The following is a 27696-nucleotide window of genomic DNA, read 5'->3' on the forward strand; positions in this document are numbered from 1 at the left end:
AGATAACATTCTCTTTAGTTCCAGCTAAATAAGAACATTCTTGATTTGCACATTAACCAATCAAAATGTTGCTGCTAGAGTCCAGTAGATCAGCAATGCATCTTAGCTCCTCACTCTGCCTCCATAGTGAAGGGAATGTGATCTGTAGAACGCAATTAAAAAAAAAGGTAATTCCTAAAAATTAATATGAAAAAGAGAGATTAGAAAAAAGGAAAATATGAAATATAGAAAAAAGAAATGTGGAAAAAATGCAACATTTGAAGACATTTCAAAATATTTAATCTTAAAAAGAATTTTATGAAAACTAAAAAATAAACAACAAAATTAGAGAAAACAGAAAAGCTACTTAAAATCTTTAAAAAGAAAGCATTGTTTATTATTTTATTTCTGTTTTGTTTCATTTGGTTTATAAAATGTGTTTGTTTTAACAATAATGGAACAAAGTTCACTCCATAAACGTGTGACTTCAAGATAATGTATTACATCATAGATTTTTTTTTCAGTTCACTTCTGAGTAAGTGATATTAATAACAGGTTGTTGAAACAACAATTCACATGAAGTGTTGTTTTTGAAATTATTAGCTGATCACTCATATCTGCCTATTATAACCTACTAAGCATACAGTATTCTTTGCAAAGGTAACTTGTGTCAAACTTTATTTGAATGGTATTTTAACTACACCATGTAATAGAGACAGAGGTTAAAATACTCTCTCCCCTCTTACTTCCCCTCAAATTGTCCATCTAAGTCTCACATTCTTAGATCTAGATGGAAAACTATCTAATTCAGTATTGAAACTAATATAAAAAGTAAGATAAGAATCTGTGAGATTACTTATCTTCTTGTAAGAAGTTTTATTTAAAAAAAAATAAAACAAATGTATATTTATATTAATTATATATTTTAATATAAAAATAAAAAGAATAATGCTGATGATTTTAATTTACGGAATAAAAAGAATAATCAACAGGTGGAATCAGATAAATGTACTTGGTAAGACTTATGTTCTTTAAACAATAAGTCTTGCTAAGGGCAACTGTCTTACTGCAAAGGCAGATTATTGGACTAATTTTGACACGGATTTTCTCAAAGAAAGATTAATAATCTAACAGAATCTGCTCTATATAAGTACATAAATCTCAAAAATGCTCAAAATATAAGATTGTAAAATTTGTCTAGATTGACAATTTTTGCTGCGCACAACAAGCAAGTTAGTAAAGTCAGCAATAAAATTAGAATCGTTTACAAGCCTTTTTACCAGGACCGAGAAATATTTGGAGGAAGTGTGACAGACAGGTGGAAGCTAATTAGCTGAGATGGCAGGTGGACGTGTTTTGTATTGGGTATTCATTAGCATCCAGCAATGGGCAAGTTTCCCCCCCGATGGTTTAGTTGGCAGTACTACACGAGAAGTTAAGTATGAGTGGATTGGCAGGTAAAGGTATGTGTGCAGCGTGCATTTGTGATCAATGTCTGCCACTAATGGGAGCTGACAGTATTGATCCTGCAGTCTGGCTGTAAAGGCAGGGTACACGTGTGTTTGTGTGTGTAGGCTACAGGATCAGTCTTATCTAGAGAATCATAGAAGTGGCAGGCTAACTAATGGCCAGTCGAGACTTGCTGTCTGGTTTGCGTTTTCTTATCTCGAACTGAAAAGGCAAAGCAGCATAGTGTGTAGAGTAGGTGCAGCTCTGCTCTGAATCCTGGCTTCTGAAATAAAGACAACCCCTTAAAGAGGTGCAGACTACCTTAGCAATGATGCTACAGAGCTGGGGTCCATCCTGGGTGAGTGACAACAGGTTGCTAATGGCACTGCCAATAGTCTGGATGCAGTCTGATGACTCAATCTGTTTGATCAGCACCTACAAGGAAGATGAGACCTGAATTACTTCATTGTTAACGTAAGAAAAAAGCAAACACTATTATCTGAATTTTTGAGAGCAAATGAAGACATAGATAAATTTAAGAATTCTTTAAATCATATTTACTAGGCATTTCCACCATATTACACAGAAGATTTTATTGCTTTACATCATACATGCTGGTGAAGATTCTCAGTCATTCAAGTCATAGTCATTCCGAAATAGTTAAAAAAACAATCCACTGGACTTGGTTTCCAACTTTTTTTGAAGTACATCATACATAGTTTTCAGATAAAGTGTGTCTCATATTTATATTTATCTTCTCTAAAATCAAGACTTCTGTAATGTCCTCATATGTGTATGCTTGGCTGTAAAAAACAGAAAAACTGGGTAAAACTTAGAATGGCCCATATATAAGTAATGGACCAAGCTTTGAATGAACATGTTGCTATCAGGGAAGTTATTTTTACTTTATCATACTTTATCATCAAGTATTGGGGGACTACCGATGAAAATTAGCACCCCTTAACTAACTCGGGTATATTTACATTGTTTTAATGTTGATTAATGTACACTGTCCCTATTCTTATAAACAATAAATGAAATGAAAAATTAGTGATGTTACACACCATCCACAGAATACATATAATGAAAAAGACTTTTAAAACTTGACTGGTTAAAATCCAAAAAAGTGATAAAACAATCCACTGGACTTTGGGTTTGAAAATATTTCGCTTCCCATCCAGGAAGCTTTTTCTATTCAAAATGTCCAATTGAAAAAGAAAAGACAATTGGAAGAAATGTATTGATACAATTACTTGGTCTTTGGCGTTCAGACCTCGGCTGGAAACATTGCACTGAGTTTTGATAGATATGCATGAATAGGAGCAAAGAATAGGGCTGTTTCCCCCCAGGCCTGAAACTGGTGGTGGAGTGGAGAAAGATGAAGTTTGTGAGTCTGTAGACTGCTGGTTAGCGCGAGGGTATGCTGAGCTTTATGGTGAGATCCAGTGGATTGCGTGAGCTGATACTAGAGCTTCCCTCAGGGACCTGGAAGATGGAAGTCCAGTTTGGATAACACAGGTTGAGAGAACCTATCAATGATGAGCAAGCATGAAGTGACAGTGGAGAGGAAAAACTCCCCGTTGGGAAGAAACCTCTGGCAGAACCAGGCTCAACATGTCGGTCTTCTGTAAGGAAGGCAGTAAGAGTCCGGGAGTAATGAAACTCTGATTAAGTTTTAGCTACGATGGTGGAGGAGGAGCTGGAGGTGGGTAGAAACGGGGTTATCTGAATGAAGTCACACAGTGCATCCGCTGCCTGCGCACTAGGAGCAGACAAGTTGTAGATCGGAGGCCTTTGAAGATGAACTTTGGATGGCGACTGGCTTTCGTGGAGGTGTGGCTCAAAGCGTATTGGCTGTATCGTAGGTGGATGTAGGAGAACAATCAGTTTCTTCAGCTGAACTTCCGCCTAGGCTCCATGACAGAAATAGCACTGAGTTCGAATCTTTATATTGTAGCACAAAAACTTGTTTTTCTTAACAATTAATTTAAAAAGCTTCCTGGGTGGGATTTTGGCATGTGGATTTTGGATTTGTTTTATTCTGATGTGTTTAGTTGTTGTTGAGAAACCATTTTATTCTATTATAAAAGGATTTATCTTTTTGTTTTTACTTTCAACTAGCTTAACAACATTTAAGATGTTGCCACTTTTTGTTTAAAAATCTTGCAAATATACATTTTAACCAGGTTTACCACCTAGACCTATGGTGTAACCATCTTCACCACCATCCTGCCATCCTCGACAGATTTAAAAAGCCTTGTTATTTTCATTCTGTGGGGAAAATATCCCTCTTCTTTTAAAATATTTCATATTTTAGCGAAGCTAAGATCTAACTTGCTAATCGTCCAATACCTGCCTAGCACTGCAGTCACACCTTTGGTGGACTCATTTCCCTCTCACCGATGTCAGGATGCCTCCTCCCCTATAATATTCCAATTAGGTCAGTAGATGTGCAGGTTTTTTTCTGCATTTTTCTTTGAAAAATTAAATTCATTCTGACAATATCAGCATTAATAATTATAAAGACCCCGGTTCAAAGGCAATTTACCTCTTATTACCAAGTAGGTAATAAGCTTTTTGGACGCTGTGTGTTTCTCTGCTCTGTTACTTGAAATTACTTAAAGGTAAAGAGGGTGATTTTTGATTTCCGGGTGGATCATCTCAATAGCTTGTCCTCCTAATTGTCAATCATTCTGGTGACATTTTACGTAAGGCCGTCCTACATGCTTGTTCCATTAGTTATCTTTTTCTGCACATGCGTACTTTCAGGCGTATATCTGTGGTGAGCTACGGTTTCAGACAGTCATTGAAGCTCACCTTTCTCACCGAGGTTCTTTGAAAATGGTAGAGGGTCGTAAAAAAAAAAGTGAAGTTTATGAGAAGAAAAGAAAGGCCTCAGAAGAAGCAGATATATCCCAGAATGCTTTGTGTGCAGAGCTCTCCTCGCAAAGCCCTATGGGTTTTGGCTGTCGATACCCGACAGCAACGACTAATAAGAAAGATGGCGCCGGCACCGTGTAGTGGAGGAGTTACATGACCAATGGGAAGCAAAAAGCAGTAAACAGTAAGCTTGTATGAGCTATAAGAACAGCACATTTTACACAGGTCATGCACAAGGAGAAATGGGCTCATGCATGCTCTTGCACACACATTTTTTTTTAAGTGGAGAGGGCAGTGCTTTCAAAAAATCCTCCACAAAATCTTTTGTACTGCAAGTCAGTATGAAGGAAAGAAAGCAAGAAAACATCTTTAAAATCTATGCAGATACACAAAGGTAAATTCAGCGACCTACCCGGATCTCATTGGCTAACGCCATGTCAATCATGTTGCTGAAGGAATCACTGACATCTGTAAGGATCTCATGGATCGCTTCCCTCATGGACTTAAGGAAGAATTCATCATCTGTGTGCAGGCACCTGCAGGTAAAAGGTTTAAATATCTTCACAAACACAAATGGAAAAAAATAAAAATAAAAAAAAGTATGTAGCTACTCTTTTGTCTTTTAGATGGGATGATATGTTTAAATCCTGAGTAAACTATAATAATCGAATGGATCCTACAGTATATGCCTTCAATCGGGTGTAAAAGCATCTCTGGAAAGAAGTCTGATCTACATTAGGATTTTTGCAAATTCTGTCTAATCTGGACACAAGCCATGACTCTAAAAAAGCAGACAGTGCTCATTGACCTAATCATATGAGAAAAAACTATGATAAAAAATAAATGCATAAAAAGATAATAAGGGTATAAAAATGCATAAAAAATCATCCTAATCTTTTAGGAGGCAATCATACCAATGTATGAAATATACAGATGTACATTTTACTGCACTGTAGTTATTGTTAGTCAACAGCACAATATTTCTATGTTCTCCCTAATTTATTTGGTGTTAGGATCTCTGGGGTTTGGCTTTTTTTCTGGTGTGAGTGAGCTTCCTGTCACAGAGAGGATCTTTGCTGGTAGGTGGGCCGACCTGTGTTACTGCACACCTGAGAACATTTCCTCAATCAAGATGTCTAGCGTGTATATAAGGACCATGTAACAACCAAATTTAAAAAGTGTTCTATGATCACATGTAGGTAAAGCAGCATCAGTTTGTTCCTTCTAAAGCCACCGGCTTTACATTGGGCAACCTTAAAGCTGTTCGTTTTTCCACCAGAACAGGAACTTAGAAGAAGATATATTTAGGTGAAAATCTGACTGATGCTTTAAGTTTGTCACGCCTCATTCACTTTGCATCACATTTGTGTTATTTAAAGTGTGCAGGTCTTTTTCCTTTCTTTTTATGTATGTATTTACTCGATGGTAAAGGTTACCTCTCTGTGATGTTAGTTAGCTCCATGCACTTTTCCAGGAGGGATTTCTCATACTGCAAAAAAAAAGAAAAGAGGCAAAACAGAACATAAATTAATAAAACGAACAAAACCTATTGTGTTTTAGTTACATTTACTAGGATTGACTGAAATAAACGTGTGACATTGGACAGAATAATGGTCATTGAATCATTACAAATCTGTAAAGTGGGGCTTGCAATTGTCCCACTTTTTAATGCAAACTAAAATTACAATCCTGAGCAACAATTTACAATCAGTTTAAATTAGAAGAAGGCTGAAGAAGTTTGTTTGAGGCCATTATTGTACATGAAGCAAAATGAGGAGTGGCGAAGGCAGCAGAAACGGTCAGATTATTAAACAATATCCCAAACAGGATGACTATTCTCCCTATGCTGTAAATCTAATACAGTATGAAAGGAAAATTACAAGAAACTAAATTCATAAATGATAAACTTCATTTCAGAAATGAAATGAAATCCATTAAAAGTAGAGTTTACCATATTCCAGGTTCAACACATAAAAAGCATAATTAGGAGGTACTGTGGTGAGCTGAGACCATTAACTATGGAGTGAATTTTATTCCATTGTTGAAAGCAAAAAAGCAAATGTCTTTCTAAATGGATACCTTTGATGTTAACATCAAAGGTATCCATATATAGGTATATATATATATATATCAAATATAATAATATAGATTAACATTTGTACCTGTAAAATGATAAGAGAAGTAAAAGTTTAAGGAGGGTCAAGATTTTTTTTCAAGATGTTGTATAAGTAGGGAAAAGAAATGTGGCTTTGCCTTTTTAAAGGTCAACTCTTATTGTGTATTGACCCAAAAACATTTTTTTTTCCAAAAAAACACAGAAAAATCTCTGTCAAGTATCACCTTCTGCATCTCAGGAGGCGTGTTCCGAGCAGCGCTGTACTCATGTACCAATGAACGAACGTGGCAATTTGCACGTACAGCCGTGCTGTGGACCCTCTGCCAGCGGCCTTTCTCTAGTCGCTGGAACATCTTTCCCAGCTCTGTGCTGACCACCAACGCACGGCGAAGGAGCGTCTGCAGATTGTTCCTGGCTACATGGTCCCCTGCGGTGATCCCAGAGGTCACTATAAGCTCTCCCTGGTGGGAATCCTCCTCCACTCCGATTGGTTTGGCCTGAAGGACACACATGCACTCCACCTCTGTCATGTGGCGGAGGTCCTCCATCCACCGCTGGACCGAGTCCACCTGTAGCGTCTGCATACGGCTGCTGTGGCAAAAATAAATAAAGATAGGATAAGACTCAGACATTGTTGACTTTTTATTGATATTTGAAACAGAAGAATGATGATGGCAGAATTCAGATTCTTTCATTCTGAACCAAAAACTAAGGTAACATTTGATTGTACAGTAGCAGCCATTCAAAATGGCCCTTCCCTGTCAAACGCCAGCCGAATGGCAGCCCACTTCCCTCCAATTTCACGTGAAATCCATGGAGTGACCATACATAGCATATATTTTTACTATGACTTTCACTGAGTTACAGGGTCTGACCAGGAGATGATGCATATCTTTAGATCTTAATGTCCACAGATCATGACAGAAAGAATAATTTAGTAGAAATGATGATGTTTAAAAAGGAATTGTAGGGGACCAGCCAAGGGCCCATCAAGGAAAGTTGGGAAATTTTGAATGGCTTTTTTTTTTTTTTTTTTTTTTTTACAACCAAATGTGTTGTGATCTATTCATAATAGGGAAAAAGAGGAAAGACAAAGTATAAAATAAATTCAGATCTTGGATGCACCCCTGCTCCAACACTGCTAATTCAAATGAATTTCCTCTAATGCCATCAAGTTTGGCAAAGGCCTGTTAAGCAGCCATCCATTATTTCCACTATGTTGGAGCAGTGAAGCATCTAAGATGTGCAGGATAGTAGATCTTGAGGTGCAGGGTTGGAAACACCTGGAGCCCGTTTCACAAAGCATGATTAACAAACTCAAATTCTCAACTCTCAATTCTCAACTTGATGTAGCTTAAGGCTGGAAACTCTGAGTTATCGGTGTGTGTTAGTTTAATAAGCTCTGAGAAGTTTCAATCGGAGTTTAGCACTTATGTAACAACTACAGGTGCTGGTCATAAAATTAGAATATCATGAAAAAGTAGATTGATTTCAGTAATTCCATTTAAAAAGTGAAACTTGTATATTATATTCATACATTACATACAAACTCATATATTTCAGATGTTTATTTTGTTTAATTTTGATGATTACAAATGACAACAAATGAAAATCTCAAATTCATCATATCAGAAAATTAGAATATTGTGAAAAGGTTCAAAATTGATGGCCCCTGGTGCCACACTCTAATCAGCTAATTAACTCAAACCACCTGCAAAAGCCTTTAAATGGTCTTTCAGTCTAGTTCTATAGGCTACACAATCATGGGGAAGACTGCTGACTTGACAGTTGTCCAAAAGACGACCATCGACACCTTGCACAAGGAGGGCAAGACACAAAAGGTCATCGCTAAAGAGGCTGGCTGTTCACAGAGCTCAGTGTCCAAGCACATTAATAGAGAGGCGAAGGGAAGGAAAAGATGTGGTCGAAAAAAGTGTACAAGCAAGAGAGATAACCGCACCCTGGAGAGGATTGTGAAACAAAACCCATTCAAAAATGTGGGGGAGATTCACAAAGAGTGGACTGCAGCTGGAGTGAGTGCTTCAAGAACCACCACACACAGACGTATGAAAGACATGGGTTTCTGCTGTCGCATTCCTTGTGTCAAGCCACTCTTGAACCACAGACAGCGTCAGAAGCGTCTTGCCTGGGCTAAAGAAAAACAGGACTGGACTGCTGGTGAGTGGTCCAAAGTCATGTTCTCTGATGAAAGTAAATTTTGCATTTCCTTTGGAAATCAAGGTCCCAGAGTCTGGAGGAAAAGAAGAGAGGCACTTCATCCACGTTGCTTGAAGTCCAGTGTAAAGTTTCCACAGTCAGTGATGGTTTGGGGTGCCATGTCATCTGCTGGTGTTGGTCCATTGTGTTTTCTGAGGTCCAGGGTCAACGCAGCCACATACCAGGAAGTTTTAGAGCACTTCATGCTTCCTGCAGCTGACCAACTTTTTGGAGATGCAGATTTCATTTTCCAACAGGACTTGGCACCTGCACACAGTGACAAAGCTACCAGTACCTGGTTGAAGGACCATGGTATCCCTGTTCTTAATTGGCCAGCAAAATCTCCTGACCTTAACCCCATAGAAAATCTATGGGGTATTGTGAAGAAGAAGATGCAATACACCAGACCCAACAATTCAGAAGAGCTAAAAGCCACTATTAGAGCAACCTGGGCTATCATAACACCTGAGCAGTGCCACAGACTGATCGACTCCATGCCACGCCGCATTGCTGCAGTAATACAGGCCAAAGGAGGCCCAACTAAATACTGAGTGCTGTACATGCTCATACTTTTCATGTTCATACTTTTCAGTTGGCCAACATTTCTATAAATCCTTTGTTTTTATTGGTCTTCAGTAATATTCTAATTTTCTGATATGATGAATTTGAGATTTTCATTTGTTGTCATTTGTAATCATCAAAATTAAACAAAATAAACATCTGAAATATATGAGTTTGTATGTAATGTATGAATATAATATACAAGTTTCACTTTTTAAATGGAATTACTGAAATCAATCTACTTTTTCATGATATTCTAATTTTATGACCAGCACCTGTATAAAAAGCCATTACTGTAGGTGCGGCGCTCCGATTTGAGAAGTCACCTTGACAAATGGCTAAACCTTACACCTTATTCTAATGATGTGAATGGTATAAATTACATTTTAATAAAAAAAAAGTTCAAGCAGAAATTAAACATACTTTTCAACAAGCCCATATGTCTGCTGTTAAATCTTTTTATTAGCCTAATGTAGTATTCTAATATTCTTTAGCTGAAAGCATAATGCCTTAATCGACCAAAATGAAGGATTGAAAAAATTACTCTTTCACTTAGTGAATTAGTTAATTTAAATAAATAAACATTTCAACGGTATTCTAATTTTCTGAATGGACTGTATGTGGAGATCAGGGTTGTCTGAGATATGGGCAGACATTTATGCTGACCAGCATGTTGATTAGTCAGAAATTTGCATATATGAGGAAGTTATCACCACGACATGTAGGTGAACGATCAGCTTCAACTACAGTTTTTGCTTTATCATGCTTTATTCTGTGCATCATCCTTATTTTCTCTAAAAGAAAACACAAATCAGTTGGAATTTCCCAATGTTTAATTAAATAAATATTATATATAGTATATTCAAGGTCTACAATATCTGAATAATGGGATAAAAGAAACTACAACTGCTTACGATTCTAGATTTCATAACATCAAAGACTAAAGTAGGCTTTTATTGACATCTTAGATTTCTTGGAATTCTAAGACTTTTAAATGACAGAGAATCTTTGCAGATTTTGAGCAGGTTTAAAACTTTTAAATCGTACCTAATATGTGAATAAGCAGACGACATATTTCATAGGAGGATACCTAAGAGGATATCAAATTGGAAAAGCCGTAGATTTAGAAATTTTAAGCTGAGCCCTTGATTTAGTCGCTGTTGAAGGACAATCAAGGCTCTCAAAGTCTTCCTGCTGCAAAAATGACCACATTTCCACATATGTGCTTGACAGCTGGAAGGAGGTCTTTGGCTCTCTCCAAACATGGTGTGGTAAATCACAGCCAAACAGCTGTTCTTTGCCCTTGTGTGTCCAAATGACGTGGTTCTCAAAGTATGGTCATTGATGCATCTTTGCATGTATGAATTGTGAAAAAAAATATAAATGTTGTCAGAGTTGTAAGAAAGAACAGGCTTTTGATAATCAAAGGCAGTTTGTTTACCTTGGGCCTACTGTTACTCTACCTTTCTTATACCTCATTTAAAATAGTTAGGTTATCCTGAGCTATTTTCTGTATTTGTGCTGCTGTATTGGTCAAGTTCCACTCATAACTTTATGTTTTCTCTGCTTTTTCTTCACACCTTACCTTCATCTGGTCTGTTCCTGTACAACTGTGACTCCATGCCGAATTAAATTATCAGCTGTGCCCCTGCCATTAACATCTCTGTTTATTGGTATTCAAGCTTTCTCACACTGAGCATTGTTCTATTGGAGGTTTCTTCCTGTTAAAAGGGAGTTTCCTCTCCACTGTCGCTTCATGCGTCCATGGTGTGACGGGTTGCTGAAGAGGCAACAACAAAATGCAGGTGAAGGTCTTCATCACAGTCTCATCCAGGAGGAGCATGCCTTGGAGGTCCATGACTGAATGTAATGGAATAGTTTTCCTAACCAGTCTGATAGCATTGTCTCTGTAAAGTGCCTTGAGATCACATGGGTTGTGAATTGGTGCTATATAAATAAACTGATTTGAATTGAACAGTTTACAAATGAAAAATCAAGTCTTTACTATTTAAGATTAATCTTATTCTGGCCTGATATAATACAGTGTTTTGTAGTAGCACTTTTACTTCAGTTTAAGTATTTCCTTTGCTATTGTGATATTAGGCACTTCAAGATTAAGTACAAAAAATAAACGGAGCATCTTTGGGGAAAAGGGATATTCCTATTGCTTAAACTGGAATTATATTTTTTTATCTTGTTCCATAGTCTAAAAATTTAAAGAAAACATTTGGTCCCTTCATGGCATGTGCAGGCAAGACAAATAAAAACTAAGGACTTCAGTATAACCAGCTTTATCTGACAGCAGCTGACTCATTCCCTGACCTCCATCAAAAAAGGAACATTAAGTGTTCCATAAAAAAAACTGCAGTGACCAATCATGTGTTATACAGGTCAGTTCCATCAATTAATACTAGTTTTGGTTCTTGTTAGTTTAACCCCGGAGAGGAGAGCTCAATCAATACGCTGCAGCGGGTAAACACTCCACCAACTTCAATCTCTCCCGGCACTGATCCTAAAGAAGAGAGGCTTTAAAGAGCAGTACAGAGTCCGAGGCTTCCTGGAAGAGAGTCGATCGATGGCTACAGCGGCCACCCCTGCTTTGAGTCAACACAAAAGGGTCTCTAATGAAGATGGATGTTTGCCGTTTGTCGCTGGCCTCCTTCCTGACAGTCTGGATAATGCTGTACTAAACCCATCTATGGAAATGTGCCATCAAACACCAAAGCTTGGTGGCAAAAGAATGGAGCATTACTGTTTTCTCTGACACTTCTATGACGAGTAGTTTCATGATATGAAAGTCTGACATTTATCAGAGATAATAAGTGTGGCATAAGTAGGGCTGCAACTAACGATTATTTTAAAAATCGATGAATCGGACGATTATTTTTTCGATTAATCGATGAATCGGACAAAAAATATTTTTTATATTAACCTCTTTATTCCAAAATAAACATTTTAGACAGAACAAACAAGCACACAAGTACAGGTTGCTCATTAACTGTACTGGTGCAATATGAAAAATAAATGTTTGTGTTAAAACTACGCAAACTTACATGAGAAATGTAGCTGTACATCCACAAAATATAGGGTACTTTTTTTCATAAAGCGCAAAAAAAGACATTTTAGTTTTTAAAAGCCCCTAAGGGGTTCAAACAATAGGTCCCCACATTTCAACAAATGAGTTTTTTTTAGACTAGAAGAGTTCTGCCTTTTAAGACAGGAAAGTATAGCAGTTAAAGTTGCTACTTGAGAAAATACTGAACCATAGAGATAAAAATAGCCCTGTGATTCAAATTATAAATTGTATTTGGAATAAAAATGAGAGAACTAGGGGTGCTAAAAAACACATCCTCCAAAGACTCCAATTTACATGGGAATGTGGCATATAATTAATTGACATATTACTGATCTTGATGGATTTTATTCTGCTTTACTTCCATAAATTGCAGGCTCTTTACTTTATCTTTGCCAGAAGATTTAAACTTTAAAAGCCTTGCCCTCATAATTTGCAAGTTAATTTATTTATAAAGTAAATGTAAACGCTGCTTAAGCTAATTCAAATGAAATTAAAAGTAAAATAAGTAGCCAACCTTATCACTGTCTGTAACCTACTAACACGGTAAGGAAAGCATCAGATGAGCTACCTGAGAAACTAACGTTACGTTTCCCCACTTTAAAACGAAACAAACATGGTGCTTCCGTGCCATGTTAATTTCTTTTGACAAAAGTTGCATGTTATCACTTTTTTCACTTTACAAAGCGCAGGCTAGTTTAATTATTGTGATCAATTTGCGCCGTAAATCCCGGTGCATGCGCGCTTCATTTGCAGTCTGGACGCTGAGGCTCTGACTGCAGCGCTGAGAGGGACTCCTGCGGGAAAACGCGGTTGGGGTGGGGAAGGCGCCCCACGGCAGAGTAGGAACAATACATGCTTTCACGTAAGAGTCTCCAAAAGCCGCCAATGACACCGTAAAGAGTCGCCAGATTTGTCGCTAGTCGCTTTTTTGAAAAATAGTCGCTGGAGGGGTCTGAAAAGTCGCTGAGTTGGCAACACTGCACCTGCGGCGCTGGCTCGCTCTGCCGTATTTTTTTTCTTCCTCTTTCAGTCAAGAGGCAGTGATGACGGCGCGGCGGATGACGCATTAATCGCGCGACACAACTAATCGATGATGAAATTCGTTGCCAACGCTTTTAAAAGTCGATTTTTATCGATTTTATCGATTCGTTGTTGCAGCCCTAGGCATAAGCATGATTCCTGCAGTTATCTGGTTACTTTCAAACAAAATGAAGCAGGCTAGAGGGGGCACCGTTAGATTGTTGTTCTGGACATAGTGAATTGTTCACTATCTTAAAAAGTGTAGCTGAGATTTATTCAAACCACTTACTAATAATGTACTGAAACCACAAATTATCATGTATTTGCCAATTAACGAAAGTTAATTCATGCAAATCAGATTAACTTACAAAATACTTAAATCTCATCTGTAGTGAAATTAAACTGCCTAATATAGTCTGAAGTTTCAATACCGATCCACATCCACAGGAGACAAGAGGCACAAAGCCAGCACAGTAAATACATGCCTTCACATGTATGTACTTGATACGCATGAAGTTATGCCTGAACTGTTGGTGGCGCTGTGACAAAATGATGGAAACAATGACGGAAGGGCACAACGGATAGGCACCATTTTGTTAACCTTTGTCACTTGGAGGATGGAACTCATGTAAGAAAGTAAACAGGCTGTGATTGGTTTGCTTCTTTCCCAGTCTCATGCTATTGAATCTGCAAGCATAAAATGTTCAAAATGTACGATGAAGCCCTAAAGGAACCCATGAATCTAGGAACCTGATTGAGAGAATGAAAATCTTCCAAAGCTACAAATAAGTTTGTTTTTGTAATATAATTTAACCAAAAAACAAACAAAAAAAATTAAATGTGTGCAGAAGGCAAAAGTGTATGTTTACTAGGGTTATAAGTAAAAAAATCTATTCTGCCATATATTGCAATATTTTATCAAACAATATATGTATCAATTGAAATTACCTATTCTGCAATATTTCATTTGACGATATTGGTATCATTCAAGATGGAGCTGAATAGATCTTAAATGTAAAAATTATTTTAGGCAAACATCCTTTTTATTGTCTTACTTTTATATAACTCTTAAACCTTCAGCCACTAGTTTAATCTGAAAAACTCACGCGGAGAAAAAAGACAATTAGAAGAAATTTGTTGATACAATTACTTAGTCTTTCGCGTGCATACCTCAGCAGGAAACATAGCGCTGAATTTTGATAGACATGCATGAACAGGAGTAAAGAATAGGGATGTTTAGGAGTCCAGGAGGAATGAAACCCTGAGGAAGTTTCAGCTACGATGGTGGAGGAGGGTCTGGGTTGAAACGGGGTCATCTGAATTAAATCACACAGGGCATCCCCCGCCTGCGCACAGGAGCAGATAAGTTGGGGATCGGAGGCCTTTTAAGATGAACTTTGGATGCTGATTGGCTTTCGTGGAGGTGTGGTTCCAGGCTGTGTTGCAGGTGGATGTAGGAGAGCAATCAGTTTCTTCAGTTGAACTTCAGTTGAACTTCCACCTAGGCTCCATTTGGCAGCACACTGCCCAAGAGTCCAGGACAGTTGTTATTGAACTGTCCAGGAACATCTGGAGCAGAGGTTTACAAAGTTTTATAATTATAAAACTTCTAAATATATTGTGTTTGCTATAATATATTTGGATAAATCTTATCTTGACAGGTGTATTGTGATAGGTATTGTATCAGCAAATTTTTTTCCAATTCACGCCCCTAATGTTTAGTATTCAACCAGATAATAGACTTTTCTAAAAAAAAAAAAAATGACTGTGTAGGGTGATATTTTTTTCTCTTTTTGTTTAAGCAAGGTGAGAAATTGTTGGAGTAAAAAGACCAAACAAAAAAAAAGGTATCGACTTGCTTAAAGATTTTAGTTACCTCCTTTATATATAAAATAAAAAAACTTCATTACAAAATACACTAATGGTTTCCTTAATGACTTTCCAGCTGGAAGTACATAAAATGTCAATTAAAATGTTACCTAATCACTCTCTCTTTTATTAAACCAGTGCATTATGTTCTTTTTAGTATAGTCAAGTAGAAGAGCATCTACTGAATGAAAAGGGAGAAATCTTCAAGTTTTAGAAAACAGAAACTTCAACGATGCACAACTTCTAAGTAAATCCGTAATGCTTGGAGGGAAATCAAGATCCAATAAACTGTGAATGTTGAGTTAAATAAATAATGACACAGTGATACGAAGAGTAAGGGTCATTTATATGAAGCTTGTTCTACTAAGTGGGGTAAATGACCTCAGAGTGACAGCTGAAGCCCCTGAGAATGGATGAGGTTCAATCTTTTGTTGCTGACTGAACAAAGTCATTTCTCCCTAAATGATCCTAAGCTGTTAAGTGAAACTGAGCCCCAGTTCTCTTCTATGGTTGTTTTTGCTTTAGGTATTTCATGTACTTAAAAGTGTGTAAACCGTATTAGCTGACTCGGTTTGCAGTGAATGATTACACAGAGATGAATAACACAGTGACTCATGCTTAGTGGTTTAAATCACCTCTAAGGATTTGATCATGCAACACTATAGAAACTGAGCAGGAGATGGAGGGACGTTGCAAGTTTTCAATATTTATTGTATTTCAGACTCATCTAAACAAGAAGTGACATTTTATACAAACATACTTTATTTAAGTGTCTTCACTGAGTACTCGGTTTAGGAACTTTTGGCAGCTATCCTCGGGTCCCTTTTGGAAAGCTTGGCACTGTTGTCCTCTTAAAGCTTTTTCCTCTTCTTGGCAGAGGTGATCAAACTCATTTAGGCTGAGTTAGGTAATTTTTGTGCTCCACAGAAGTATTTAGTCAAGCACAGGATCAGATTCAGAAAACTGAAATATTTTCTGAGATTCCCTACAACTCTTCCTGTGGGAGTTCTTGTTTGTGTGCTTTAAATAGCCATCTTCACATGCTATGTTGCTCTATCCCAACTCTTTCTTTCCATTCTTTTTTAAATATATACAAAGAAATTTGAGGAAAAAAAAATAAAAAAAAAATGTCTATACACCTTTTATTAGCCCTGCTCTATTATGTGCATGTAAGCGTAACGATCATGGTTCGGCAATAAGAGTATCTTTTCTCAACATGGAGGACAATAGTTCCAATCTTAAACTGCAGCTCATAAAAAACTACAAAAAATCCTTTAAAAGTGTGAGCATCGACACAAGAACACCATAATCAAATCTCATACTGTTCTATGCAGAATCTCAGTCTGTACCAATGAAGATGAACTCTGTTCGATATTAGTCTAAGTGCTGAAACTGAAATTAACTCACAAGAACAGTCATTAATTTTCTTTAAACCACCTGAAAAACACATCAGATTTAACAACATATTAAACAGGGCAAAAGTACACTCCATAGAAGATTTAATGATGTGTTTCTTATTGAGTTATTGTATGTCTCAAACATTAGTTTTTTCTTTGACACGAACACACTACGGTTGGAATTTAGACAATATGTTTGAACTATGTTATTAAATTAGGTGGAACTTTTTTTTAAATTGGTTAGCTTCCTGGCATTGACCTAACAAAAAGGTTGGAAAGTTCTCAGCAGGGTTTAAATAACAGATTTGGGTATGTCATTCAAGAAGCAAGCTGATTTGTCTGTTCCAGAAGCAGTTTGTGTTTGAGATTATTGTCCCACACATTATCCCCCAGTTTCAGTTGTCTAGCTCTTTAGTATAAGAATTGTATTCATTATTCAAAATGATTCGTGCAATGAACCAGTAAATCTGGTAAAAAAAACAAAAAAAAAACAAAAAAAACACATGCTTTACAGTTTATATATTTATATTTTTTTTCATGTTTGTTTATTTTGAATTGCCAGACAGGAACAGAACAGATACTTTTGCTGTGACGAAACACATGATGCTGGTAATTTACACCAACTTATAAACCAACCAAACAAAACAGGTAAACCACACAAACACCATATAAACTGATAGAATCAACACCATTCTCTGCAAGCTCGTGCCTTTTCTACTCACTTATAAACAAGGGTAATCCAGTCATTTCAAACACATTCTAATGAAAGAAATGTATATATTAAAACCTTTCCACCAACTAGAAAAATAAACTATTCTTGTCAAATCTGGTGCGTTAACAGTTTTTTTAAGTTACTAGTCGATTTTAGTACAAAGGACGGTAAAGAGTGCTTTATTGATGCAAAAATAGGTTTCCTTTTTTAAAGAGAGAACCCCAAAGGTGGTTGAAGTGGTTCAACAGTTTCTTCTAAGGGGTGAAAGCTTTGGTAAGATGGCTTAAAAAAATCATGAATCCATTTGGTTTATTTGTTTTTTTGGATGGCTGGGTTCTTGCCTCTTAGTGCTCTGCTCCCAGCGCTACACTGAGTGAGCAGATACACCTGCTGCTCTATTGAGTGAATTTTGTTCCATTATAATTGCAAGGAAAGAATAGATTTCTACGATGACAGAAAAAAGCGACCCAGAAGTAAACATTTTGAATAAAACTGTAATCAAACAGTAAAATAAAAATAAAATATTAACTTGGCTGCTTCCTGATTTTATTTTTTCCAAATTATTTTAAAATTGTTTTCATTTACTATTTTCTCAAACTTATTTTTTGTTTACCAATATATATATATATATATATATATATATATATATATATATATTTATATATACATATATATATATATATATATATATATATATATATATATATATATATATATATATATATGTGTGTGTATATATATATATATATATATTTTTTTTTTTTTTTTTTTTTTTTTTTGAGTTTTCCTAATTGCATTTTTTTTTTTTCAAATAGGGTTCCACAAATCACATTCTTCACTTTAATCCCTTTACAAACACTACGATCACTATTAATTTACGCATTAACGGATGAAAACGTTGCTTCTAACATCCGTGGAGATCTGTAGAACTGTAAGATCTTTAAAACCCAATTTGAAAAGAATGCAACGCGTACAAATCAATCTCAAAAGGAAAATTTTGAAGAAAATAAAATTTGAAAAAAAATATTAACATTCAAAAATAAATCATTTGAAATAATTTTATCTGAGAATTTAAAAAAGTTACTTTCACAATTTTTTTTTTGATGAAGTTTAGTATATTACTGGAATGCATGTTTTTGTAAAATTCAATGTAAAAAAACACGTTCTTTGCTTGTAACCACAAAGGAACTAAACTCACTTCATGCTGCTTACCTTATACCTTAAACCTCACAGTTGTTATTATTAGTGTTGCACTGATACCGATACCAGTATTGGGAGGGGTGCACTAAAATGGTGGTATCGGTATCGGCGAGTACCAACAAATAGGGCACCGATACAATTTTTGAGAGCCAAAAGTTTATTCTGCTATTGTCACCCATTCCAGGTAGGCAATAAAATTTCTACTGGATTCACTTTGTATTAGTCTTTTCAGCTGATTCAAAACGCTGCTGCTGGAGTCCTCACTAAGACCAAGAGACTGGATCACATCACTCCAGTTCTGAAGTCCTTACACTGGCTTCCTGTGTCTCAAAGAATTGATTTCAAAGTACTTCTGCTAGTTTATAAATCATTAAAGGGTTTAGGGCCTTATTACATTTCTGACCTGCTAGTACACTATGACCCCCCCCCAGACCTCTAAGGTCATCTGGGACAGGTCTACTTTCTGTTCCTAGGGTCAGAACTAAACAGGGGGAAGCAGCTTTCAGTTACTATGGTCCTCACATCTGGAATAAACTCCCAGAAACCTGCAGGTCCGCTGCTACTCTCAGTTCTTTTAAATCAATGCTGAAGACCTTTCTTTTTGATGTTGCCTTTCTCTAAATGGCGATCATTTCTTTACTGTTTAATTTTTTATACTGCACTGTAATTTTTATTCTTGTGTTTTATTCAGTTTTTATTTTTAACTGTGTCTTGTGTGTTTTATTTATTTTTTTTAACTGATTTTATGTAAAGCACTTTGAATTGCCCTGTTGCTGAAATGTGCTATACAAATAAAGCTGCCTTGCCTTGCCTTGCCTTGCCATGCTTCACAAAGGTAGGCAGCAGCTTGACAAAGCCATGATGGCAATTATTTTACATTCAAGTAGGATGCAGTTCTTCATATATACACACACATCAATTTCAAACATATATATATATATATATATATATATATATATATATATATATATATATATATATATATATATATGTTTTGTATATATATATATATATATACAAAACATATATATATATACAAAACATATATATATATATATATATATATCAAACATATATATATATATATATATATATATATATATATATATATATACATATATATATATATATATATATATATATATATATATATATATATATACATATATATATATATATATATATATATATATATATATATATATATATATATATATATAAAACGTATCAGTGCCAAAAAACTTCAAAAACTAGTTATTATGCCCATTTATACCCGGCCCTCTCTGAATGAGGAAGTGTCAGTGTGCATCACCTGCCTTCCTTAGTTCTTGTGTACAACTTGCCCTTTCTGGATTCTCAGTGGCTTAGTCTGCTTAGAGCTTTCCTCCACTGAGGCCCTCCACTGGGCTTTTATCTAATCAGTCAGTTTGTCGCTAGTGGATCATGTCTTCACCTGCCTTTTACCTGTTTTCCTGCCAGTATTGATAAAATCAATAAAAATTCCTATCATATGGATAAAAAGTGATTATGCAAAGAGAAATTCTCACTTCAAAAGACTTCCATAAGCTCAACCTTCAGTTCTTGAGGATTAATGAAACATGCTGCAACTGTCCAACAAAATAGCCAGTCTAAACTCTTTCAAAGAGGCTTGGCCAAATATTCATGTGAAATTCTCCAGAAGCCTCACTGATGGCTACACAACCTTTCTGGTTGTAATCAAGTTATTTGGGATGTATGTGTACATATGCTCTTTTCATTTTTTGTAGTGTTTAAACTCATTTATGCAATTCCACATGTTAACAAAACAAAAATTAATCTTATAAAGATGTATACTGTCAACACTGAAGAATCTTGTTTATATCAAACCAGGACGTTTCTTGCCATCTCTCACAGTTACAGTATATAACAGTCTCACACAAGGATGAACCCATCCTCATTTAACCCGCCCTCCAACACACAAAACATCATGTTCCCCACAGGCGGGGAAAAAGATGATAATAATAGGTTTGTTTTCCAAAGGAGGGGAAGCGGTGCACAACAACTAAGAGGGAAGGACAAATATTTACATGCAGGGCCAAGAGAGGGTCAGCGACAATACCTCTATTATCTTATGGATCATGTGTACATGAGGCATCACTCTAACTCCTGCAGGTAGCGGTGTATGCAAGAGTGGCCTTTTTTATTTTGTTATTTTGGATGGTATAACTAAAGTATGAGAAAAGAGGAGAGTTAGAAATTTTGTTTAAGCCAGTATTGACATACATTTCAAAGAAATGCAAATTTTGACCCCTTAAAGTCAGATATGATGTCATCATAAGGTGTGTTCAGTTGAATTCAGTTTAATTATACTTTATTCATCCCTAAGAGATAATAACATGAAGTCATAATTTTGCCAAAAGTAGCTGCAAACTGATCAGAAATGTAAATATGTTCAACCAAAACCTAGGCTTTATTCGAGCATCACTTCCTTCAATATAAAGAACATGACATTACTAACATTAGCTTAGCTCATACAAGGTTCCAAATTTAACATTAATAATTTAAGAGCATATTGCTGCTGCTGTCACAACACATTCATTATTATGTTGAAGTTATTTATTGATAACTTCACTTAAACCAAATTTAACTCTTTAAGAAAAATTAGCCGGAAGATACTCTGCTAATGTCCCTAAACTCAGCCTGGAAGATAACTGAGCTGTTTTTAATTTTCAAACAGTACTGTTATCAACTTTAATAATTCTTGTAAGAGGAATAGTGGGCTGCGTGGTGGTGCAGTTTGTAGCGCTGTTGCCTTGCAGCTGGAAGGTCCTGTATCTGCATGTTCTTCCCATGCATGCCAGTGACGTTAATTGACATCTTTAAATTGCATTTAGGTGTTTGACATGTTAGATGGATAGATTGAACAGGAAAAGTTATATAATGACTCAAAGTCACACTTTTTTTATGTATTATGTGTAAATATATGGTTTATTTATATGTAGTGTGTCCATTTAAAGTTGATATTTATTGATGAGTCGGCTCCTAAACCAGATCTCTATATTTATTATACATTTTCTCATGTGGATTTATCAATCCTTTAGAATTTACTTATAAATAAGAGGGAAACAGACATGATTATCAAAACTAAATTAATACAAGAAAATAACCTTAAACTTTTAATATAAGACATTGTATTTCATATGCAATAAAAAAGGTCATATATACTAAAATATCCTGTACAGGTTAGAGAGTAAAGCAGATAACTTTAATAAGTTTGAATAACAGTATTACTGAGTCCCTCTGAGCCTTTAATTATAACTTCAATTTTTGGATGAGTCACCTTTATTTTTTTTTTTACTTACATAAGCACGGGCTGCATAGAGAATTTAATCGAGGCACACGTCGTTCTAAGGGAGAGGTCCTTAATGTGAACACTGAGCCCACCGATGATTAGCTAACTCAATGTCTGAAACATTAAGGGGTTTTACTTCACAACTACCAAGAAAGTGTTTTATTTGCATTTGTATTCTTTGTCTATTTTAAAGTTTAAAAGGCCGTCCAGGTCAGAAACTGCCTTGATTCAATTTTGCCACAACTAAAGACATCATTGTTTGTTTTTTTAAAGTACTGTAGCTGTTGTGTTGCTCCAAGTGAAAACAGCCACCACTTCTAGTAAACTTTAAACAATTTCCCTACTTTAGCAAACAACCTAAGGCTCATCCTGATTCTGTTACAAAAACAACGACAAATATATTCACTAAAAAGAAGTTGACAAACAAATTTGTCTAAACTACAGATCACATCTCAGGCTTACACCTTTTTTTTAATAAACTAAGTTCTCCTACATGAACAGGAAAAAAATGCTGTCCTAAGGATTCAACAAAAAATTGTTTGAGATGTTGGAGCATCAACATTAATACAAAATAACTGAATAACATGTTGTGCTATGCAGAACTTCGGTCTTCGCCACTGAAGATTACCTATTTTCACCAATAATCCAAATGCTAGAATTCACGGACATGGCCTGAAAAGTGTCCCTCCTTTCATTATTAGTTCAGCTAATTACTTGGCAACATTAACATACTTTGCAAAGAGCATACAACCTTATAAAATAGTCAGCTGATTATTAGGTATGGTAAAAGGGAAGGAGGAAAAAGGAAGGCAGACAAAAGAAGGTATGTTAAAAGGAAAATAAACGCACTTTGTAGATCAGGCAGGATTTAACCTTTCACAAATTGTGCATTCTTTAAAGTTATAGCCGATTTAAAAAGCATCTTTAACCCTTTAATAGAGATACATTTATTAAATTATGACACATTTACAAGTTAATCCTTTTCAGTAAATTAAGTTACTTTTAAAAACATCCTAAAACAAACAATATTAGGTAGGTTAGTGAAAGTAATTCACTGTATATGTAAAAAAGTATCTTAAAACAATGAAAAGATTAGGATTATTCTACTCTAAATATGGTAATATGACAGATACACATATACAATCTATTTTTTATAGATCTATAAGGTTGACCACGGTCAAAGAAGTGGATGTCAAAATATAGTATATATGATGCCTCAGTGGTCCCAGTGAGGGACAGACAGCAATCACCAACCAACCTACTGTAAACCCCAACACCCCGTTTCCTGTCAGACGATTTTCACAAAGAGGCCACTAGTGTCTAACCTGACTCCGCCAGATGGATTTGCTCCGCATATCCATCTGGAAACCTTCAGTTGAAGTAATTTTGGGAAGGGGCGAAAATACTGGTTAGCTGATTGGCCTATGTTGGTGATAGACGGGCCAAATAAACCAATCAGATCAAAGAAGCATATGACGTACTAACAGAGCGACGACGAAAACACAACCACAACACTGCATTAAAAGTGGGATTTTCGTCAATATGCGGCACTGTAGATTGTCGTGGAACTTCAGGTTAGCGGCAGTTTACGGCAATTTGCAGGCTTCGTCGAAAACTCCGGTAAATTGTCAGAAATTGACGTGGACTTTCTTAGGCAGTGTTCCCCCCATGCCTCCCCCCCATGGAATTCTAGGGGAGGCTTTAACATGTAAATGAACATGCTGTGAGCTATACAAATGCAAATCAGGGTTGCAGGGGGGGTTTTACTCCAAGTGACATTTTTCTAGAAGGTAAGAAAATCTCTGATACAAAGAGATCAGGCTCAGTATAGCCTCTTACATTTTAGCTTGAATTGATTTATTTAATTAAAGTATAGAGAACAAAACAGATCTTTAGCTGACAGAGCAATACATTTAGAGCAGTAATTATTTAAAAAAAAAATTGCATTTAAGATAAAAAAATAAAATGTTGTCTGTCAATATGCTCAATTCACAATGACTTAAGTGGAAAAGTTTCAAGAAATGAGTCTGACATGATTCACTTTATAACATGGCGCATTATCCTGTTGGAAGTAGCCATCAGAAGATTGGTACACTGTGGTCATAAGGTCCGGCCAGGTCATGATCCGCAATTGCAATCGCACCAAACAGGAAAAAGAACATCGACAAATTCCAGTTCGTCAAATTAAAATATAGCAGCAACAGATCGGTGACTAGAAATTATAGCACAATTCTTATATATAAAAAAAAAAAACTAACACCGTTTATTTAAATGATTGGATCCAAACTATAGGGCTCGGGAGCTCCATGGTTTTTCGAAATGCCAATAGTAAATTTAGAAACTAAAAAAATAGAAGAGTCTTGTGGAGGTTTGTACCAAATTATTCAGCAGCATTTAGAAGTAAGGTATGAAAATATGACACAAATATATACAGATGCATCAAAAGAGGAAAATGGTAAAACAGGAGTAGCAGTATATATTCCAAAAGAAAATATTTCTATCAAGAGAAGAACAACAGATAATTTATCAATTTTTTCAGCAGAGATGTTGGCAATTATTTTAGCATAGCAATGGGTGCTGGAGGTGAAGCCTAGAAATGTAGTTATCTGTTCAGATTCAATGTCTTGCCTGACTAGTTTTAAAAGTGGAAAATCTGAAAGCCGTCAAGATCTTTTAGATGAAGTCAGTTATTTAATGTATGGTATAAGGCAACAAAATATAAGTATTCAATTCACATGGGTTCCAGCACACAAAGGAATCTTAGGTAATGAAAAAGTAGATAAGTTAGCTAAAGAAGCAGTTAAAGTAGGAGAAATTGAATATGATGTCCCGCTAAGTAGAACAGAAATAAAAGTAATTATTAAAGATAAAATAAATAAGGTATGGCAGAAGAGATGGAATTTAGAAAAAAAAGGAAGACATTTATATAAAATACATAAAGATATTAGCATAGGATATAACAGTATAATGAGTAGAAGAGAGGAAATATGGATAAACAGGTTAAGGATTGGGCATACTAGTTTAAATGCAGGTCTAAAAATAATAGGGAAACATCCAACGGGTAATTGTTGTTATTGCGGAGAAATCGAAGGAGTAGAACATGTGTTGATCTATTGTAGCAAATATACAAAAGAGAGGAAAGAACTGGAAAGGGTAATGGGGAGTTCAGTAAAGATGGCAGATTTATTAGGGAAGCATCAATCAGATAAGATAATTAAAGCACTTATTAAATATTTAAAAGATACAGAATTAGCTGGGAGAATTTAGTGTGTGTATGTGCGTGTGTGTAAGTATAGATAGAATTTAGTTTCATGAAGATATAAAGATATACAGACATTATATTTCTGAATTACATCTCCGTCCAGTTGATGGCGGTAATGCACACAGGATGCAAACTGCCAGAAAACTCAATAGAAGAAGAAGAAGAAGATAGGGCTCGGGATCCACGGTGCATTGTGGGACGTCGCAGCCATACTGACTGCTACGCAAACGTAAGCATAGCTCTGACACAACGTTGTTGTTGAAAGAAGAGACAGAAGTAGAGAGAAAAAAGATGTTAAAATCCCGAAAAGGATCTGGAATTTACCGGGACACATTAAACGGAGAAGCCAGGGACCGGTATGTTGACAAAATCCGCATTATTAATCATTTGGATCCATATAAAGTTCCAAACAATGAGTGGAGCACCGATGAGTGAGCGCCTATACTTCAAAACAGTTCCCATGCTACAAGTCCTTGGAGTCTCATATGCAGTTCATGAATGGATGGGTTCAGGAGCTGCACATCATAAAGCCAGCAAACAGTGGGAACAGAGTAATTCGTACGAAGGTAAGCTGTGATCAGAGGGGCTCTGGAACCTGCTAGTTTAGTAACTGCTAACCGCTAATGCTAACAACCAATCACGCATGTAATGTACTTTTAACTAGCTGCTATGTGTTTCAAAGATGTAGTTAGTAACGTTAACTGCCAACCCTCCGGGTTTCTCACGTATTTGAACATTTTCCCGCTGCCGTTTTTATTATTTTCCCGTAAAATATCCCAACTTTGAAGGAAAGAAACAAAGTAGGCTATAAAATAAAACCGTGCATCTTTAACTTACCAGAATGAAAATGCAGGGAACACACTCTCAATGACATTGGAATACTGCGGAAAGTTATGTTCGGTCGTCTTACAGCCCCGATCCAAGCTAGCCGACGACTCTTTATCTCTGACTCCATGGTTACGCCTCCAGTCAGGAAAGCGGTGGAAAGTTAACCCATTTTCTATGTTTCCATGGCGATCATGTGTTGAGCTGTTACAGCCCACAATACAGCAACGGTTTACCATGGTTGAAATCAAGTTAAGGTGAAATTAATCAAATTAAAACACAGCTGAGAGGGAGTACAGTACGCGGTAGTCATAGGCAGTAGTCTAAGCCGCGGTAAAAGACGCATTCAACATGGCGGCAACGCGAAGTGCTTACGTCACGACGACCAAGCCCTATTGGTTATTCACCAACGAGGAAGCAGATTTCTCATCTCCATCAAAATATTTATTTTATACCGAGGGACTTAAACTTTAATCAAATCCATTCAAAAGAAACTTCTTATTACAGGAATGAAAAGAGATGCTAAGTTTGGGAGTAGTGAACAAGTTCATTCAAAAAAAGCAGTTTTGAATTATCCTTATCCCCGTTACAAAAATCTACAAAAATATATATATATATTTGGGCAGAAACTGAACATATGCTGGATGATGGTGGGATTTTTTTAATATGTCATATTAAATTAAGCGCTCACAGGGTTCATACAGGAATGAGTGACTCTAATTTAATGCTATTTTAATGCTATTTGAAATTATTTTAATGCCATCAAAAAGAACCATGTACACAAGTTATTAGTGTACATGAAATATGAAGGAGCTGTAAGCACAGTTCCATGACTCCTGTATATATGTAAACACACACACACACATATATCCGTATATATATATCCTCTAGCTTTTTCTCCGCCTGGAGCGATATAATATATCTGACCAAATTGTTTTTATAAGCATTTTTTATTAAAGAATAATAAATACTTCGATAAACATATTTAAATAATTTTAGTGCCAATTAAGGCCTTGATTTAAAAAAAAAATTTATGATTTTTTAATTATTTTTATTGATCCACGGAAACCCTGGTTCATCTCGCGCATGCTCTCTACGATCTCCAAGAAACTCAGAGCGGAGGGGTCTGCAGCCACAGTGGAGGATGTATGCTTTGCTTTGTGCAGGCGGTCTGGAGCGGAGTATGTGGGATTTCGGGGTAAAACTCCTCTTGGACGCGATGGCGACTCTGCATCGAACAAGACGAACTGAAAGAAGAGATGCTAGCGGTAAATATATGTTCGATTACTGCCTGCAAGGCTAAAAGCAGCCTAGCCTAAGCTACGGCTAATAGCAGCCTAGCCTAAAGCTACGGCTAATAGCAGCCTAGCCTAAAGCTACGGCTAATAACAGCCTAGCCTAAAGCTACGGCTAATAGTAGCCTTGCAAGAATAAGCTTTATTAAAGTGTATTTTTTGTGATTCACAGGAAGCAGTACGCCGTCTTCACAACTCGGAGACTAATTGCAGGCGCTATGAACCGGAGCAAGGGTAAGATTTAAAGAATATGCTTTCATTCTGCGGTAAAAGGCAATGGATACGGATAGATACCGATCATAGCTGTACATTTTGTTTTCACAGGCCTCCTATTTGCTCGGAGCCATATCAGCAAGTCCAGATTTGCACGATGTTGATAAAGACGACATTGTGTGTAAGTGACTTGTTTTAATGTTTTCTCCTTCCTTGTTACTGTGACTTGCGTTTGATTTTTTATTCATACAACTCTCATTTAATTGTTTTCCAGCTGCCTGTAAGACGTATTTT

General features: G+C 36.1%; 1 protein-coding gene across 4 annotated transcripts in view; it reads right to left on the reverse strand.

The window, feature by feature from the left end:
* LOC119796965 (protein inscuteable homolog) overlaps positions 1-27696 on the reverse strand; it is a 119200-nt gene that overhangs the window by 38310 nt on the left and 53194 nt on the right. For all 4 annotated transcript variants that reach the window (XM_038305766.1, XM_038305763.1, XM_038305764.1 and 1 more), the window contains 4 exons: positions 6649-7015; positions 5745-5797; positions 4721-4844; positions 1750-1863 (listed from right to left, as the gene is read on the reverse strand). In XM_038305766.1, the coding sequence (XP_038161694.1) occupies positions 1750-1863; positions 4721-4844; positions 5745-5797; positions 6649-7008 (651 nt within the window). In that variant the 5' untranslated portion in view covers positions 7009-7015. The remainder of the gene's footprint in view (positions 1-1749; positions 1864-4720; positions 4845-5744; positions 5798-6648; positions 7016-27696) is intronic.

This window comes from Cyprinodon tularosa, unplaced genomic scaffold (assembly GCF_016077235.1).
Source record: "Cyprinodon tularosa strain WSP-4 unplaced genomic scaffold, ASM1607723v1 ctg563, whole genome shotgun sequence".
Lineage (NCBI taxonomy): Eukaryota > Metazoa > Chordata > Actinopteri > Cyprinodontiformes > Cyprinodontidae > Cyprinodon > Cyprinodon tularosa.